Genomic DNA, 16078 nt, shown 5'->3' on the forward strand with positions numbered 1-16078 from the left:
ATTCTGGACTTTAATCCAAGCAAAAACCAAACTTTCCACTTTGTAATCTATTTGTCTGTGTGTGATTCTCGTGTGAATGTGTGCGTGAATGTGTATCTTTTTTTATTATTTTAAAATTGGGGTTAGAGTGTTAAGTATAATAAACTCAAGAAAACCTGTCTGGTCCTTTCACGATCTTCTTCTTTGGCCTCCTTATCTCGAGAGGCAATGGGTAAGCGCCTGGAGTGGCTATAAAGGCCAATTCTAGAGTGACAGGCTCTTCCACAGGTGCTGCAGAAAAATTTGTTTGTCGGGGCTGTTGCACAGTTGGCTCTCCCCTTGCGCTTTTGTCTTTTTTCCTGCCAACTACTAAGTCTCTTCGACTCACCACGCTTTAGCCCCGCCTTTATGGCTGCCCGCCAGCTCTGGCGAACGCTGGCAACTGACTCCCACGACTTGTGATCAATGTCACAGGACTTCATGTCGCGTTTGCAGACGTCTTTAAAGCGGAGACATGGACGGCCGGTGGGTCTGATACCAGTGGCGAGCTCGCTGTACAATGTGTCTTTGGGGATCCTGCCATCTTCCATGTGGCTCACATGGCCAAGCCATCTCAAGCGCCGCTGACTCAGTAGTGTGTATAAGCTGGGGATGTTGGCCGCCTCGAGGACTTCTGTGTTGGAGATACGGTCCTACCACCTGATGCCAAGTATTCTCCGGAGGCAGCGAGGATGGAATGAATTGAGACGTCGCTCTTGGCTGACATACGTTGTCCAGGCCTCGCTGCCATAGAGCAAGGTACTGAGGACACAGGCTTGATACACTCGGACTTTTGTGTTCCGTGTCAGTGCGCCATTTTCCCACACACTCTTGGCCAGTCTGGACATAGCAGTGGAAGCCTTTCCCATGCGCTTGTTCACGATCACAGTAAAGATAAAAGGTAAAACACTCCGAGGTGGTAAGCACAATCACTATCTGAAAGGAATAAACTCTGTTGCAGTCAAATAAAAGGAAGGGCAAGAGGGGCGACTGTGATCCCTCCCCTCCTCACTGGGCCGTAACGCTCCTCATAAGGTTACCAATATTTGCTGAATTATTGGCAAGTTTAACTTCTAATTCAGGAGCTGTTTAGTGGCTTTATGAATTCACCACCCCCACCACCACAAAGTTAGATACCACTTCATTTTAAACAGTATTTTTCCACGAGCTGTTCCTATTGTATCTCCCATACCCTATTATATTTGTCAAACCTTCTGTTACCGTGCTTCTTGGCAGCTGTTGCAGGCCAGTATTGATATTGATGGAAAGGAAATGAAATGAGGGAGGAATTACATGATTGCAAAAATAGCATTGGCTATAGAGTGCCACATTATACCAGGGAAATACGATTTTGGATGAAACTGGGGGGAAGGGCTAAAGCTCAATACAGAATACCACCACTTTTGATGGGAATAAAAGATGATGAGATAAATCAGTAAACAGCAATTAAATTAAAGCAAGCTTTGGCTTTAAATGCTTGAAGATTGTAGGAGGAAGGAAATATTGCAGGAGTTAAGTTACATAATTTTAGGTCCTGGGAAAGAATAAATTGAAGTGGAAAATGCTCAAAGTCTTGATTTCAGTACACTGAAGCTTAGGGGAGAAATAAGATATGGGCGCATTATTGAAATCTTGGATATAATCATGCTTTGTAGAGACCTGAGAATTGTTGCGGGGAAAATAAGTGTTTGTCATTGTAGAGAAAGCCTACTTCTTTCAATGCATTTAAGCAACGGAAGAGATGTGGGCATTCACTTGAGGCCAAGTAATGAGGTTATTAAAGTTGGTGAATGTAGCCATGAAAAGTAAGAAATGATGGCTGTTGCTTGGACTTGTAGGAATTGGATTTTTGTTGCCCCATTAGAGGACATGGAGATGATCAAATCATAGTAATGTAGCCATTGCATTGTGAGGATTAGAAATTGTCACAGTTGAAGGCATGCAATCTGAAGGAAGTTGATAATGTGGATTAAGTGTATAAAATGGCTCCAAAATCAAAGCTGGTATTTACAATTAAAGTTATCAGTCTTATCTGGTAAATGTACTTAAATGTGACCGACCAGTTATAAAACTGAAAATGTGATTCATGAGAAGAATATTTAATAAAACTAATTTTTAACCTTTAGAAGTGTCCTAATTCATTTATGGTTTGAGATGCTGTAGAATAACATACTGTAAAGTTACAGCTGCAGCACTGATGTGGAAAAAGATCATGGAACACTATCCTGTGGCAAAAAATTGTGGTCAAAGGTGGTGGGGGGTGGTTCTTTTTACATTACATTGTAATAATTAATAACACCGCTTTCTCAGTTTTTTCTGCTTTAGCCTTTCAGCACAGCTATTGTGAAGCCGAGTATTAAAATGTAATTATTTGTGAGGCTTGTTAGTCACACCACAACATTCATACACAGTTTAGCATAGAAGGGATTTTTTATCTTGTGTAGTTTTAATACAAACACAGCTGCTTGTAATCTTTTCCACTCTATTTTCCAACTCCAATATAGCAAAGCAATGTGTGTACAGTGGGTGACATCATTTTTATTTGCAGTAATTAATATCTAATTGCTATGCTTCCTAAAACCATCTGTTTCCCAGCGAAATCATCTGCAGCTTTCAGGGAGCTGGAGCAGTTTTTCTCTACTTTTCTGGTCATCTGTGATACCAGTGATTTTCCTGTGATGTTGTTCATGTGTAGTCTGGAGCATGGTTGTAATGCTGAGCTGCTAAACTGGCCTTCCCCTTTTAAACCTGCTGGTCGAGTTCTCCCTGTTGAATCCAAGTAATTGTATTTTCTGGTGAATTAGAGGTCAGTAAATTGCTTATAAATTTTCTGATTCCAGACTGGAAGAACCCAGGATGAAGTCCTTGGCTTTTCTCTTTTTTGCATCTGTATCGAAAGGTGACATCTGGAGCATGACAAATGCATGCTAGATGCAAAACTTTTCTTGTACTACTGAATCTCCCAGCATGCTGCTTGTGGTAAATCGAAGGATTATGAAAGGTACATTTTAACTTGTAAAACGCAATGCATTGTTCTGCTGTTGAAGTGTAGGCGTTACGCCCTTATAAGTCTACAAAGTCTAACAGATTAAACACTCGATGACTCGGTTAATTACAATTCAGACTGGAGATCAGAGCTTTAGCTTTGTATATGGGGAGTCAATTATGAGCCTGCAGACACTGCAATTCCAATATGTTCATGGATGTTTTCTGTACGCTACAAATGACTGACTCTTTATACATTTTGGTCAATGTATAGTGTTATGGGTGAGAAAGGGGTCTAGGGGTTCCCTCTCTGCCTTTGCCTGGTCTAACAGTAACAGGGTTTACTTTTAGAAGCACGGTTTTTAGCTCCCCCTCAGTGAATCCTTGTTCACTGCTTTCCAATTGTAAGACAAAGAAATCAGACAGGTTTTCTTAGATTTAAATAAGAAAGGTGAAAGTTTATTAATAATCTCTAATCCGGTTGATGACTACGAATATGCGACGCGACCACGCTAGCATGCATACGCGATAAACACGCATGCAGATAGAGACAGAAAAAGTAGAAAAAAATAAAGGGGAAAAGTTTGAGGCAATATCTGGATTATAGCTACAGTCCTTTGAGTTCAAAGTGGAGTCTTTGGTTGCTGGTAAGTCTTGCCATTCATTGGGGCCCAGTGCATGCTTCAACTTGTTTCGATCTAGAAGTCTTTTCTCCCTTGAGGTTTACCTGTCTTCTGTGGGTCCAGTGACTTGGGAGAAAGCGAGAGAGACAGCCAGGAGAGAGGCTTTCTTGTTCCAGCTTCAATTGCAAACTCTTTGCAGTCTGAATTCAAACTGTCCTGTGTCTAGTTCAAAAGCCTGGACCAGCTGGTTTAACCAGTCCTGTTTTTGAGGATTATATCATATTAGAGCCTGGAATGCGAGCTTCCTTACACCTTTAATGTCTGGTGATCAAAATCCATTTGGGCTAATTGGACCAGTGAGTAGTTCTTTGTCTGCACAAGCTTCTAGTATGCAAATGTCCTCCGGTCAAAAGTCTGGTGATCTCTTTAACACTCCAGCAACAGTTTAAAATTAATGTTCATATGAAATTAATATGCCTCATTCTTGGCAGGTGGGGGTCTGCATGACAATAGAAATTTACATTGGATGAAGTGTGATATCTGAAATGTGATGAGCATCTAAAATGTGATGAGTGTGCATATGTAAAATGTTTGTAATAGACAACCTCCCATTGTGTTGCACATGGAGGGTGGAAATTTATTGGACCAGGACTGAGAGAACTGTAAGAATAGGACAGCGAGGAAATGCATAACAGGATGGGAGTGGGGAAAGATAGAGTAGGGTGTGGTAGGGTGAGACTGCAGGGCGGTAAACAGTAAAGGAGAGAGACGGAGAGAAAGTTTTGGTGAGAAGCTGGAGTTTGAGTTCTACAGCTCTGTAGGGGTGGGTAGAGGAAATTGTAGGTTGCTACAGGATGTTGGTGCAGAGTTGGTGGCTAAAGGAAGTAGTTGTACTACTTGAGCAATGGCTCCAGTACTTTGAGGGGGAGGAGAAGGGAATGGAGGGAGAGGGCAAGGGACAAAAAGAATGGCAAGAAGACATGGCAGTCAAAAATAAAAAATAGAATGGAGAATAATGAATCTCATGAAGATGGGTTGATCCATGAATTTAAAAGGGCCTCATATAGAATGGGTTGAAATAAATTTAAAATTGGCAGTGATGGGGAAAATTAATTAAATGAATTGGGGAGAAAATGTACAAAACTAAAGATATGACATCAGAAAAAAATTGTAAGTGTCTTTGCACATCATTAAATAAAGACCTGATCTTCAGTCAACATGAATTTATATTGATGAAAGATTGTGTCATCTCTGAGGAAAATTCATTAAATACAAAACTGGTAAGAGGCTGATAGGCAGGAAGGGGTGAAGCAGAACTGACAGCTGGCTTTTTCCTTTGATTGCCAATACCCCCAGTAGTTCTGTAATAATCAGTGACAGGGCTGCTGAACTGTAAGACCAGCGAGGAGTGTGGGCAGGGCCCTAAGTATACTGTATGGCTAGGGGTGGCATTTTAATAAATGCTGGGGGAAGAGAGATAGCAACAGTAATACTGCTGTGCAATAGAAGGCATTGGCAAGCGGAGAGGGTGCCTGGAGCTGAATCCACGGTACTCGGCAAAAATAGGAATGGAGCCACATTAAAAATGGACTTCCATGGGCACTGAGGTGAGTCCAGTGGACTCGCTTTTGTCTAGGATCTGCCATTCTCTGGGAAGCTACAGCGATGCCCATAGGGCAACTGTTAAGTTCTGTAGTTGGCGTTGTCATAAATGGCTTAAATTCAATCGATCAGTTAGATGGTGCCATGTGTGCCCGCAGCAGCTGCTACAGGTGCAATACAATTAGAATGTTGTGATATTCAACATTCGCTATGTTTGGTATGGAATAGATTAGCAAATCCAAGTGCTGGAGTTAAAAGCCCTAATTTAATAAGAAGTCCTGTTTGGAAGGGAATTGACAGAATTAATGTGAAAGTTTGATTCCCTTATCTACTTAAGTTGTGATATATCTGAGAAGATTGTAGAACAGAGGGAGATCTCTGCTGGCTTTTAAGTAGAGCAATCAAAGCCTAATCTTCACTGTCTTGCTTTCTCCCACAGTCTTGTATCTTTCTCAGCTTCAAACATTGTTTGATCTTTCCCTTAACATAGGCCAAGGTCTTGCCTCACTCACTGTGGGAAAGCATCCATGTTCCAACAACCTTCTGTCAAAGACATTTCTTTGAAACCTTCTCCTTACTCTCTTATTGACTTTTAAATTGCTGCAGTGCTGCAGTCGAAATTGTCCCATGGTAGATGTAGATAGGATGTTTTGTCTGGCTGGTGAGTCTAGAGCCAGGGGACACAGACTCAGAAAAAGGGTCAGGCCATTTAAGACTGAGATGAGGAGGAATTTCTTTACTCAGAGGTTGGTGAATCTTTGGAATTCGGCTACCCCAGGGGGTTGTGGAAGCTCAATAATTGAGCCTGTTCAAGACAGAAATCGACAGATTTCTGGGGGGATAGTGGGGAAAAATGGCGTCGAGGTAGATGATCAGCTATGATCCGTTTCAATGGCAGAGCAGGCTCGACAGGCCGAATGTCCTACTCCTGTTCCCATTTCCTATGTTCCTATGTCTCAAGTATCTCCTCACAATTATAGTTTACCAGCCATGCCAACATACTGGTGAATCTATGTTGTGCACTCTGTATGACTTTATTGTCTTTTCTACAATGGGATTCCAAAAACAGAAGACAGTACTCCAACTAATAAAATCCCAATTTCTAATGGCCTTTTAGTATTGCTTTATCCGTTTGTACTTGCACTTTCGGGGAATTATGTGTTTGCTTTCCACAGTCTCTGTCTTCTCAATTAATATACATTGCCATTTCTTGCTTTTTAAAAATGTATTCCCACATGTACCTGCATTAAATTTAATGTGACACTAGTCTGTTCATTTTTCTTAACTGTTTTGGTCGTCCTGAAGTCATTTAAAGTCCTCCTCACTGACAAACTGTACTTTTGTGTCATTAGCAAATTTCAAGATTGTGTTTCCTATATCCAATGCCAAATTGGCTACATATACTGAGAACAAAAGAATCTTGTGGTATACCACTTCCAACCCTTCTCTAATACAGGCAACATTCATTTACCCACTCACTTCCTGTTCCTCAGTTTTCTATCTGTTGTTACAGTTCTTCTGTCATGTGACTAAACTTTTCTAATGAAACTCTTGTGAGATATCTTCTTCAGACACTTTTTGAAAAATCCATATACACTACATCTAACACGTTCCCTCTCTATCCAGTCACTTCACAAAATTGTGACATTTGTCAAAACACTTGGCACTAACCAAATCTACGCTTCAGATTTAACTCGTGCATTTTTGAGTGCTTGCCAATTTTATCTCCAGTTATAGATTTTGAGTTTGCCCACAACTGATATTTGATGAACTGGTCTATAGTTACCCAATTTATTGTTCTATCCCGCCACCCCTTGAACAAGCATGTTACATCGGCTACTCTCCTGTCCCATGGAACAATTTGGATATTTAGTGAGGATTGAAAAATTGTGACCAGTGTCTCTGCTGTCATTTCTCTAACTTTCCACAACCAAGGGTGTATTCCATCAGTGCCTGGTGACTTATACTCGAGTTCCACTTATTTTTTCAGAATCAATTCCTTTTCTACAGTTAATTGTTCCATATCCTCCTGTAGTACATCTCGTTGGTAAAATTGGGCTGGGTAGTGCCTGTTTTTTTGGGTGCTGCAAGGCCCCATAAGGTTCCAAAATGCTGGCCGCGTCATGTGCACATGTCCAATGTGCTGGATACCATATTGCTTCTAGTGTTTGCTGGCAACATGCGCTGATTTGACTCTAGCGTTGAAATTATGGAGCTCCACACTCTAGCCTGTGCCCTCTTTTGACATTGCACAACTGAACGTGATGTTAAGCAGCATGAAGGATCCTGATCCATCCCCTACCAGTGCTATTTAAAGAGATCAACTATTTAAAGGTTAGCTTTTTGGTTCTGGCTGTTGCTATAAATCTACATTTTTTGGGTGTTTTCTATAGTTGCTTTAAGGTTTCAAAAGTCTATAAGGAGTGGTCTGGCAGGTGCTGAAGTACTTTTCTGCTGACTTCTAGGCTTCTGCACAAACCAATTACTTCCACACTGTGGATGAGTAGGCATTCCTCTTGACATTAAGCACCACTGGAAAACGAGTAGAGGTCACGCAGAGCAGAACAGGTTGCTAGAAGAGGGAGGAGAGGGAAAAGGGCTCTCAGCCAGAGACCAGATCCACGTAGGGTATTTAGGGAGAAACACTCATACCTGAACGTCAGCGACAGCCAATGTTTGAGACATTTGCACTTCACCAAGGAGGTCGTCATTAAAATCTATCATCTGCAGCCACAATCGGCATCTCAGAGCAGGTAAGGACTGCATTGCCAGTAACTGAAGGTGACCGTAGCTATGGTCTTTTATGCGATTATCTCCTTTCAGACTGCTGCTGGAGATATTAGCAACATTTCTCCAGCTTGCAATGCACTGCTGCACAAGAGTCTCTATGCAAAGACAGGCAGCTTCATCACATTCCCTCTTGCCAGAGAGATGCAGGCTGAGCAAGCACAAGGGTTTGCAAGGATTGCAGGCTTCCCCATGATGCAGGGTGCTATTAACCATATGCACATTGCTTTGTGTGCACATCATGCCAATTCTGCTATGGACCTGAGCTAAAAGGGATTCCAATGCCCGGTACCCTGGAAGCAGTCACAATGCGTTCATTCTGTACCAGTCCAATGTGCCAGCTGCATTTCAACCACCACGGCAAACCAAAGGTTGGCTGCTGAGTGACGAGGAGTGCTTGCTGATGACATGGCTCACGTCTCCTCTGGTCTGCAACCCAAACACATTAGATTAGATTAGAGATACAGCGCTGAAACAGGCCCTTCGGCCCACCGAGTCTGTGCCGAACATCAACCACCCATTTATACTAATCCTACACTAATCCCATATTCCTACCAAACATCCCCACCTGTCCCTATATTTCCCTACCACCTACCTATACTAGTGACAATTTATCATGGCCAATTTACCTATCAACCTGCAAGTCTTTTGGCTTGTGGGAGGAAACCGGAGCACCCGGAGAAAACCCACGCAGACACAGGGAGAACTTGCAAACTCCACACAGGCAGTACCCAGAATCGAACCCGGGTCCCTGGAGCTGTGAGGCTGCGGTGCTAACCACTGCGCCGCCTACTGTACTGTAGGCATGCAGCAAGAGCTATGCTGCGACAGGAAATCTGATGGAACAGATCATTAATGTTCTGAAGCAACAACTCTGCTACCTGGACTGCACTGGAGGTGCCTGGCAGTACTCGCTGTGTGGCTCTTGATTTGTTGTAGCAATCTGCACAAGCTTCTTGTGAGAAAACTGCTTGCCACCACCTATCAGGCGAGAAACTGAGGAGGATGAGGAGAAAGAAGAAGGGAGGTTGCAACCTAGACAGCTCCTTTCTGCCCGCACTATACATGAATGAATAATTTAAGAGCAATACGAGTAACCTCAACCCCACGCGCTTTACCTTCAAGAACTGACTATCGCATTCTTCTCTTGATCACAATGCAAAAATAAAAGGCAACAAAATATACGCATTCCAATCCAGTTTTCTGAATTAAATCTGGTCATGTTGCATTCAAAGTAAAGTAATCACCCTTGCATTCCTTTAGCGCCTCTTTTGTGTGCCTTTTTTCTACTTGTGCTACCCCAGTAGCTTGGCTGTTGGAAAGCTGCTGGTATTCAGTGGAGGAGACTGCAGGTGGCCTTGGAGGGTGACCTTGACCAATTCTGGGCCTCGAAAGCCCAGCTACAGACTGCACCATCTTGGCATGGGTGGCATCTGGCTGGCTCATGGGCAATAGCGGAGTGGTAGACGTGTGACCACGTATGCTGTCATCCTGAGAAAGGACAGCAGGTTCATGCTTCATGGAGCCGCTGCCATTCTCCTGAAGCAACACCTCAGCAATCCTAGTAATCTGTTGGAGAACAGATTGCTGAGCTGCTGTAACACTCTGGAAGTGCCTTTGAACACTAGTATCCCGAGCCACAAATGGCAACAGTCTGAGCTTCCACCGAAGCACACAGATATTGGGTAGCTGCTGCCTGTACTGTATTGGAAGCTGAGGAATTGCCCATCAGATGCTGCATCATGGTTAGTTCCACATTGTTTGATGGAGGTGGCCACCTCTTTCATGCTGGAATGGAATGGCTTCAAGCTCTGTGCAGCGCCTTGTGCCAAGTTGGTGCCAGACTCCTCCATGCTCCTTGACATTGCTGGTTTTCTGTCAGTTTCAGTGCATCAAGTATTTGGTTATGTACCCCCATCAGCTGCCTTCTTTAGCTTGGCCCATTAAAGTCCTTACCTGAGTCCTTTGCAGCAGAACTAGTGTGAAACCTTGCCTTCTGGGGAACTGGTACCTACTTTTTCTTTAATAAATAGTTAATGATGTGTTTGTTTCAAGAAACCTGGTTTGGTGTGCTTTATTCTGGGGGACAAATAAGGGTATGTAATTGGCTGGTTTTCGGTAGCTGGGAAACTTTCTTGATATGCTGTGACCTGTGGCATAGTGGGACTGAATTAACAGTGCATTACTCCCACATTGGCTGTAACATATTAATTGGGGGCTTTTGTGGGATCAAAATCCAATGCTAATAACATTAATTGTGAGGGAACGAATAATTGAGAGAAAATAAAGGAACCAGATTTCTAGTGTAATAAGGTAAAGTCTACACCACAGGAATTGCATTAGCAGTTGCTGCAGCTTCTCTGGGAAAGGAGACTGTGCCCCTTTAACCAAGCTTAAACTAAAAGAGCTAAAACCTAAAAGGGCAGCAAGGTTGGAATTGAAATCAGGTGCTAAAAACAGATAATTGACATAATAGCCCAACATCTGAAATTGAAAGAAGATCATAGTAAGTCGGAGGGTGATGCAGTTGAATTGGCTAAAATTCAGTTACAGTTGAAGCAACTGGAGCTTCAACAGGAAAAAGAAAAAGCAATAGAAATGATAACTTGAGGCTGAAAAAGAAATAAAACATTGAAGTTAAAGAAACAGAGCAATTACAGGAACAAGTTCCAGGAATATTCCCTGCATGTGTAGTAACCTGAGCAATGGCTAAACAAGTTCCATTGTTGGATGTAAAATTGGCACCACAGACAGATAGCCGAGTATCTGAAACTTTCCTTGGGGATTTAGATAATCCAAATGAGATGTTTAACAAATCTTCTATAATTGCAGCACAACAAGCTGATCCAGAGTTACGTAGAATAGCACAGTGGGCTCTGACAGAAGCTGAGGTGAAAGGAGTTCCAGAAGGCTATTATGTTGAAGACTGGTTCTGATGAAGAAATGGAGACCGCTTCATAGACCTGCGGACGAAGACTGGACGGTTGTTCGACAGGTTGTGGTACCACCTAAATATTGCCGGGAGTTATTAAGGTTAGCACATGACATTCCTCTAGCAGAACATCTGGGGATCCGAAAGTCCAAATCACATAAGTCAGCATTATTACTGGCCAGGTCTTACCAAGTACGTGGTACAGTTTTGTAGGACGTGTCATACATGCCAAATTGTGGGAAAACCGCAACTTACCATAAAACTGGCACCCTACTTCCCATACCAGTTATTGAGGAGCTATTTAGTAGGGTGTTGGTGGAATTCATAGAACCCTTGCCAAAAACAAAAGCGGAACGCCTTAAAGCATCCCAAACCACTATGAAAAAAATGGGTAGACGAGAACACAAAGACCTGAACTTTTCAACCAGAGGATGAAGTACTAGTATTATTACCTTTTACAGGGTGAACCATTAAAAGCATGGTTCAGTAGTCTGTATGAAGTTGTCAAAAGAGTAGGTACGGTAAATTACTCGATTGATAACCCAATTCGCGGAAAAAGAATTGGCTCTGTCATATCAATATGTTAAAACAATATTATCGCAGGGAGGGGGATAAGCTAGTACAAATATGTCAGGTAATAGGGACAGATAAGAATGAAAGGGATAGTGAGGGTGAGGCAGAGGAGGCCTAGGCAATTCTCAAATTGAAACTCTTACTGTTCGCTTAGCTAATACAGAATGACTAGAAAAGTTGGACACTGTGCTTTCATATTTAGATGCAGAACAATGAGAAGACCGAACAAGGCAACTCACAGCATTTAAGAGTCTGTAGGGATAAGCCAGGATGTACAACCTTAGCCACACATGATCTGGATGTAGGGGAATCCGTTCCTATAAAACAGCATCCTTACTGCTTAAGTCCAGACAAACAGGCCCAAGTAAAAGCAGAAATCCAATACATGCTGAAAAACAACTTAATTGAACCTAGTCAAAGCAGCTGGAGTTCACCAATATTATTTTTGCCTAAACCTGATGGGTCAACCCGACTTTGCATAGACTACAGAAAAGTCAATGCAGTAATGAAGGCAGACTCCTACCTAATTCCTCATTTGGAAGACTATTGACAAAGTGGGCAGTGCCATGTTTCTTACAAAGATTGATTTGTTAAAGGGATACTGATAGGTTCCTTTAACACCCCAAACTAAAGAAATATCAGCTTTTGTCTCACCAGATAGTCTTTACCAGTGCTGAGTGATGCCATTCAGACTAAAAAATGCCCTGGCAACTTTTCAGAGACTAATTAATCAAGTGGTAGCCAGTGTTCCCAACTGTGTAGTTATCTTGATATGCAAATATACAGTAACAGTTGGAAGGAACACTTAAAACAGCTAGAAGCGCTTTAAAAAAAAAAATTGCAAGCAGCTGATGTAGTGGTAAATCTGGCAAAAAGTGAATTCGCAAAAGCAAGAGTGACCTACCTCGGGCATATAGTGGGGCAAGCACAAGTGTTGTCAAGAACGGCAAAAGTACAAGCCTTAGTGGAGTTCCCTATGCTGAAGATTAAATGTAAAATTGACGTTCTTGGGGATGAGTTTCTACAGAAAGTTTGTACCAAATTTTAGTACTGTAGCTGCTCCACTAACTGATTTGCTACAGAAAAGGAAAACCAAGATAGTGTGGTCAAAGTAATGCCAGGCATCTTATGAAAAGCTAAAGGCAATTTTGACTAATGATCCAGTGTTGGATGCTCCAAAGTTTACTCAGCCCTTCAAGGTAGCGATCGATGCTAATGACCTGGGGTTGGTGCAGTCCTATTACAAGATGACAAATCGGGCATAGAAAAACCAGTAGGGTGCTTTTCAAAAGAACAAAATTGCCACCAAAGAAAATATTCCACCGTGGTAAAAGACACGTTCGGTCTTAAACATTTTGAAGTACATGTCTGCCACAACTACAAAGAAACACTGATATACATTGGCCATAATCCGTTAATCTTTGTGGAAAAATTTAAAACCCAAAATGCCAGAATATTCCGTTGGAGTTTATTGTTACAGCCTCATCACTTGAAGATTGTACACATTTTGGGAAAAAACAATGTTATTGCAGATGCTTTGTTACAAATGTAACTTTGTTGAGTTACATGAGTAACAATGGTACAAAGCAAAGTTGTGTAAACTACCAGTAGAATGAATGAGGTTGATGTGTGAGAAAATATGTTTAAAATGTTTTCAGCTCCTGTTTTTACATTTTAACGCAACACATTTAAGAATGGCGTTTCATTTTGCAAAGGGCAGAGGTGTTACAGGGTTTTGTTTTGTATTAAAAACTTAGAATTCTGTATGTTTTTAAAAACTGAAAAAAGGATTTTACAGTGGGGACATTGATTATCGCACTTTGTAGGTTTGGACAGAGTGAAATACACAGACTGCAAGGCACCTGTTTCCAAACAACTGAGCAGGGGAATGACCAGTCAAGATTTATGATTGTCATGTGACTTGATTGTTGACGTTTATTTCATTTTTGGATTGAAAAGAACCAGTGAGTTGAACAAGGTGCAGGCATTTGAAATTTGACTGTGACCTGCCTGGAGTGAGAGAAAAGACCAAGAAAGAAAGAGTTACTTCTCTCTGTAGAGGAAGACTGCTTTTCAGAGAGGAAACCCCTGTATGTCAGAGGTAGCGGAATCCTATTACCTCCTGTCTTTGAAAAATCCCTGCCTCGAGTGGTTCCTGTTGCCTCTTGTGTTTTGGGAGAACCTGGAATCTGAAGGAAGCTTCTACTGCTAGACTGCTGCTTTAAAACCCAAGCAGACCTGTTGCTATACCCTTGCTCAAAGACCTATGTGAAGCCTGCTGAAGACAAATTGCCTTGAACGCCTACCCATCACAGACTGTTCATCAGGCTTGCCTGGAGAGACTTTGACCCTGGGACACCTCACCTTACTGAAAACATCCTACCAGAACATGATAAATGCAATCATTTTATTTTTTCCTTTTTATTCCTAAGAAAAAGCTGTAAACCAAAAAATCATTTTTCCCCAGTTAACCGTTTTTTGAATGTATGTGTGTGTGCGTGAGGGCTAGGAAGGATAAGGAGTTTAAAGATATCTTTTCATATATAGATTTATCTAATTATTTAAGACTTATTTTTTCCAATAAATAGTTAATGTTGTTTAAAGAAACCTGGTTTGGTGTGCTTTATACTGGGGGACAAATAAAGTATGTAATTGGCTGGTTTTCAGTAGGTGGGAAACTTTCTTGATATGCTGTGACCTGTGGAGCAGGAGGATTGAATTAACAGTGTATTACTCCCACCTTGTAACAAAACTGTTTGACAAAGACAAAGGACAAATCTTCAAAGCTAAGAGCTGTGAATTGAACCGATCCTAAAACATACCAGAATTGAATATCTTCTGAAACAAAGAAGGTGTGAAGTAGCCATGTCTTGGGACATTGTGTGATCACCATGGGTAAGAAACCAGAGTGTCTCCTAACAGGAGGTGAGAGGTAACAGCTTTGCCTTTCAAAAAAAGAAAGAGGGAGAAAAAGCAACATCCTAACATCTTGTGGTCCAGCCAAGCCAGGAAAAGAACATGCCCTGCTGCAGAACCGACATTTACATTATACAGCAGCGAGAACTAGAAGTAACCCACTGTCTTCAATTGAACATTCAGTCAAGAGAGATCTACACTCATCTCAGGCCTGCATCCATCGAGAACTTGATTTCTAAGGGAATTTAAGTTTATCATCACCTTCTCCCCCACTAAGAAGTCATCTATTTCCCTTCTCTTTCTGTCTCTCTTTGTACACGTATATGTGCGAGCGAATACGTGAGTGGATGCGGTTGCGACAATTTCAGGATAAGGCGTAATGATCAATAAGCAATTGATTTTCTGTTTTTAAACCTACAAAACCTTTTGCTATCTGTTTATTTGAAAAATAGAACATCAAAGGGCTAAAGTGCAATACAAATACACTTAATACACTTGCGGTCAGGTGGGGAGTTGAACAGTGGGAACCACCCACGTCACACCACGTGGTCGTAAGATAGATTTCTGAAATATTTGGGATTTTGTGACAATCTGACTGCTTGATCACTGATACCAGCTTTTTATATTTACTTAATATTTCCACCATATCATCATCTTGCACATTTGGATTCTGCCCTTGATTTCCAAGTAGTCCTACCCTCTTTTTTAAGTATCCTTTTACACTTTCATACTCCTAAAGGCCCTTCTATTATGTGATAGAATGTTTTCATACTACCTTTTAGCTCTCCTTCTCTCCCTTCACCTCATTATACTTTCTATTTTTCTCCTGATTAGAATACCTGAACAATGCTTTGTTTATATTTATAAATAAACATAGCTGTTTTAATAATTATATTTCTCTATCTGTAATTCTCTGTCTAGCACCATTCTTTTCATTCGTTCTTGGGATGTGGGCATTGTTGGCAAGGCCAGCATTTGTTTCCCTTTCCGAATTGCCCTTGAGAAGATGGTGATTAGCTGCCGCTTTGCACTGCTGTAGTCCATGTGGTGCAGGTACACCAACAGTGCTGTTGCGGAGTGAGCTCCAAGATTTTGACTCCGTGCCGATGGAGGAATGATATATTTCCAAGTCAGAATGGTTTGCGATTTGGAGGAGAACTTGCAGGTGTTGCAATGTGCTTATTGCCCTTGTTTGTCCAGGTAGTAGAAGGCACTGTTTAGAAGGTGCTGTTTAAAGAGCCTTGGGAAGTTGCTACAGTGCATCTTCTAGACAGTACACATTTTAGCCACGTTGTGCAGGCAGTAGAGGGAGTGAATGGTTAAGATGATGGATGGGGTGCCAATCAAGCAGGTTGATTTGTCCTTAATGGTCTCTAGCTTCTTGAGTGTTATTGGAGCTGCACTCAAGGCAAGTGGAGAGTATTCCATCACATTTCTGACTTGCGCTTTGTAGTTGGTGGAAAGGCTTGAGAGTCGGGAGGTGAGTTATTTGCCACTGAATACCCAGCCTCTGACCTGCTCTTGTAGCCACAATATTTATGCAGCTTGTCCATTGAAGTTTCTGGTCAGTGGTGACCCCCTGGATGTTGCTGGTGGGAGATTCAGCAATGGTAATTCCATTAAATGTCAAGGGGAGATGGTT

General features: G+C 41.8%; 1 protein-coding gene across 9 annotated transcripts in view; it reads left to right on the forward strand.

Moving 5' to 3' along the window:
- Nucleotides 1-16078, forward strand: part of ptpdc1a (protein tyrosine phosphatase domain containing 1a) — a 179691-nt gene that overhangs the window by 56899 nt on the left and 106714 nt on the right. For 2 of the 9 annotated variants that reach the window (XM_068051770.1, XM_068051771.1), the window contains exon 3: nt 2859-3019. The exons of the other annotated variants lie outside the window; for them this stretch is intronic. In XM_068051770.1, coding sequence (XP_067907871.1) covers nt 2950-3019 — 70 coding nt within the window. In that variant the 5' untranslated portion in view covers nt 2859-2949. The remainder of the gene's footprint in view (nt 1-2858; nt 3020-16078) is intronic. 9 annotated transcript variants of the gene reach the window in all.

Source organism: Heterodontus francisci, chromosome 19 (assembly GCF_036365525.1).
Source record: "Heterodontus francisci isolate sHetFra1 chromosome 19, sHetFra1.hap1, whole genome shotgun sequence".
NCBI classification, from domain to species: domain Eukaryota; kingdom Metazoa; phylum Chordata; class Chondrichthyes; order Heterodontiformes; family Heterodontidae; genus Heterodontus; species Heterodontus francisci.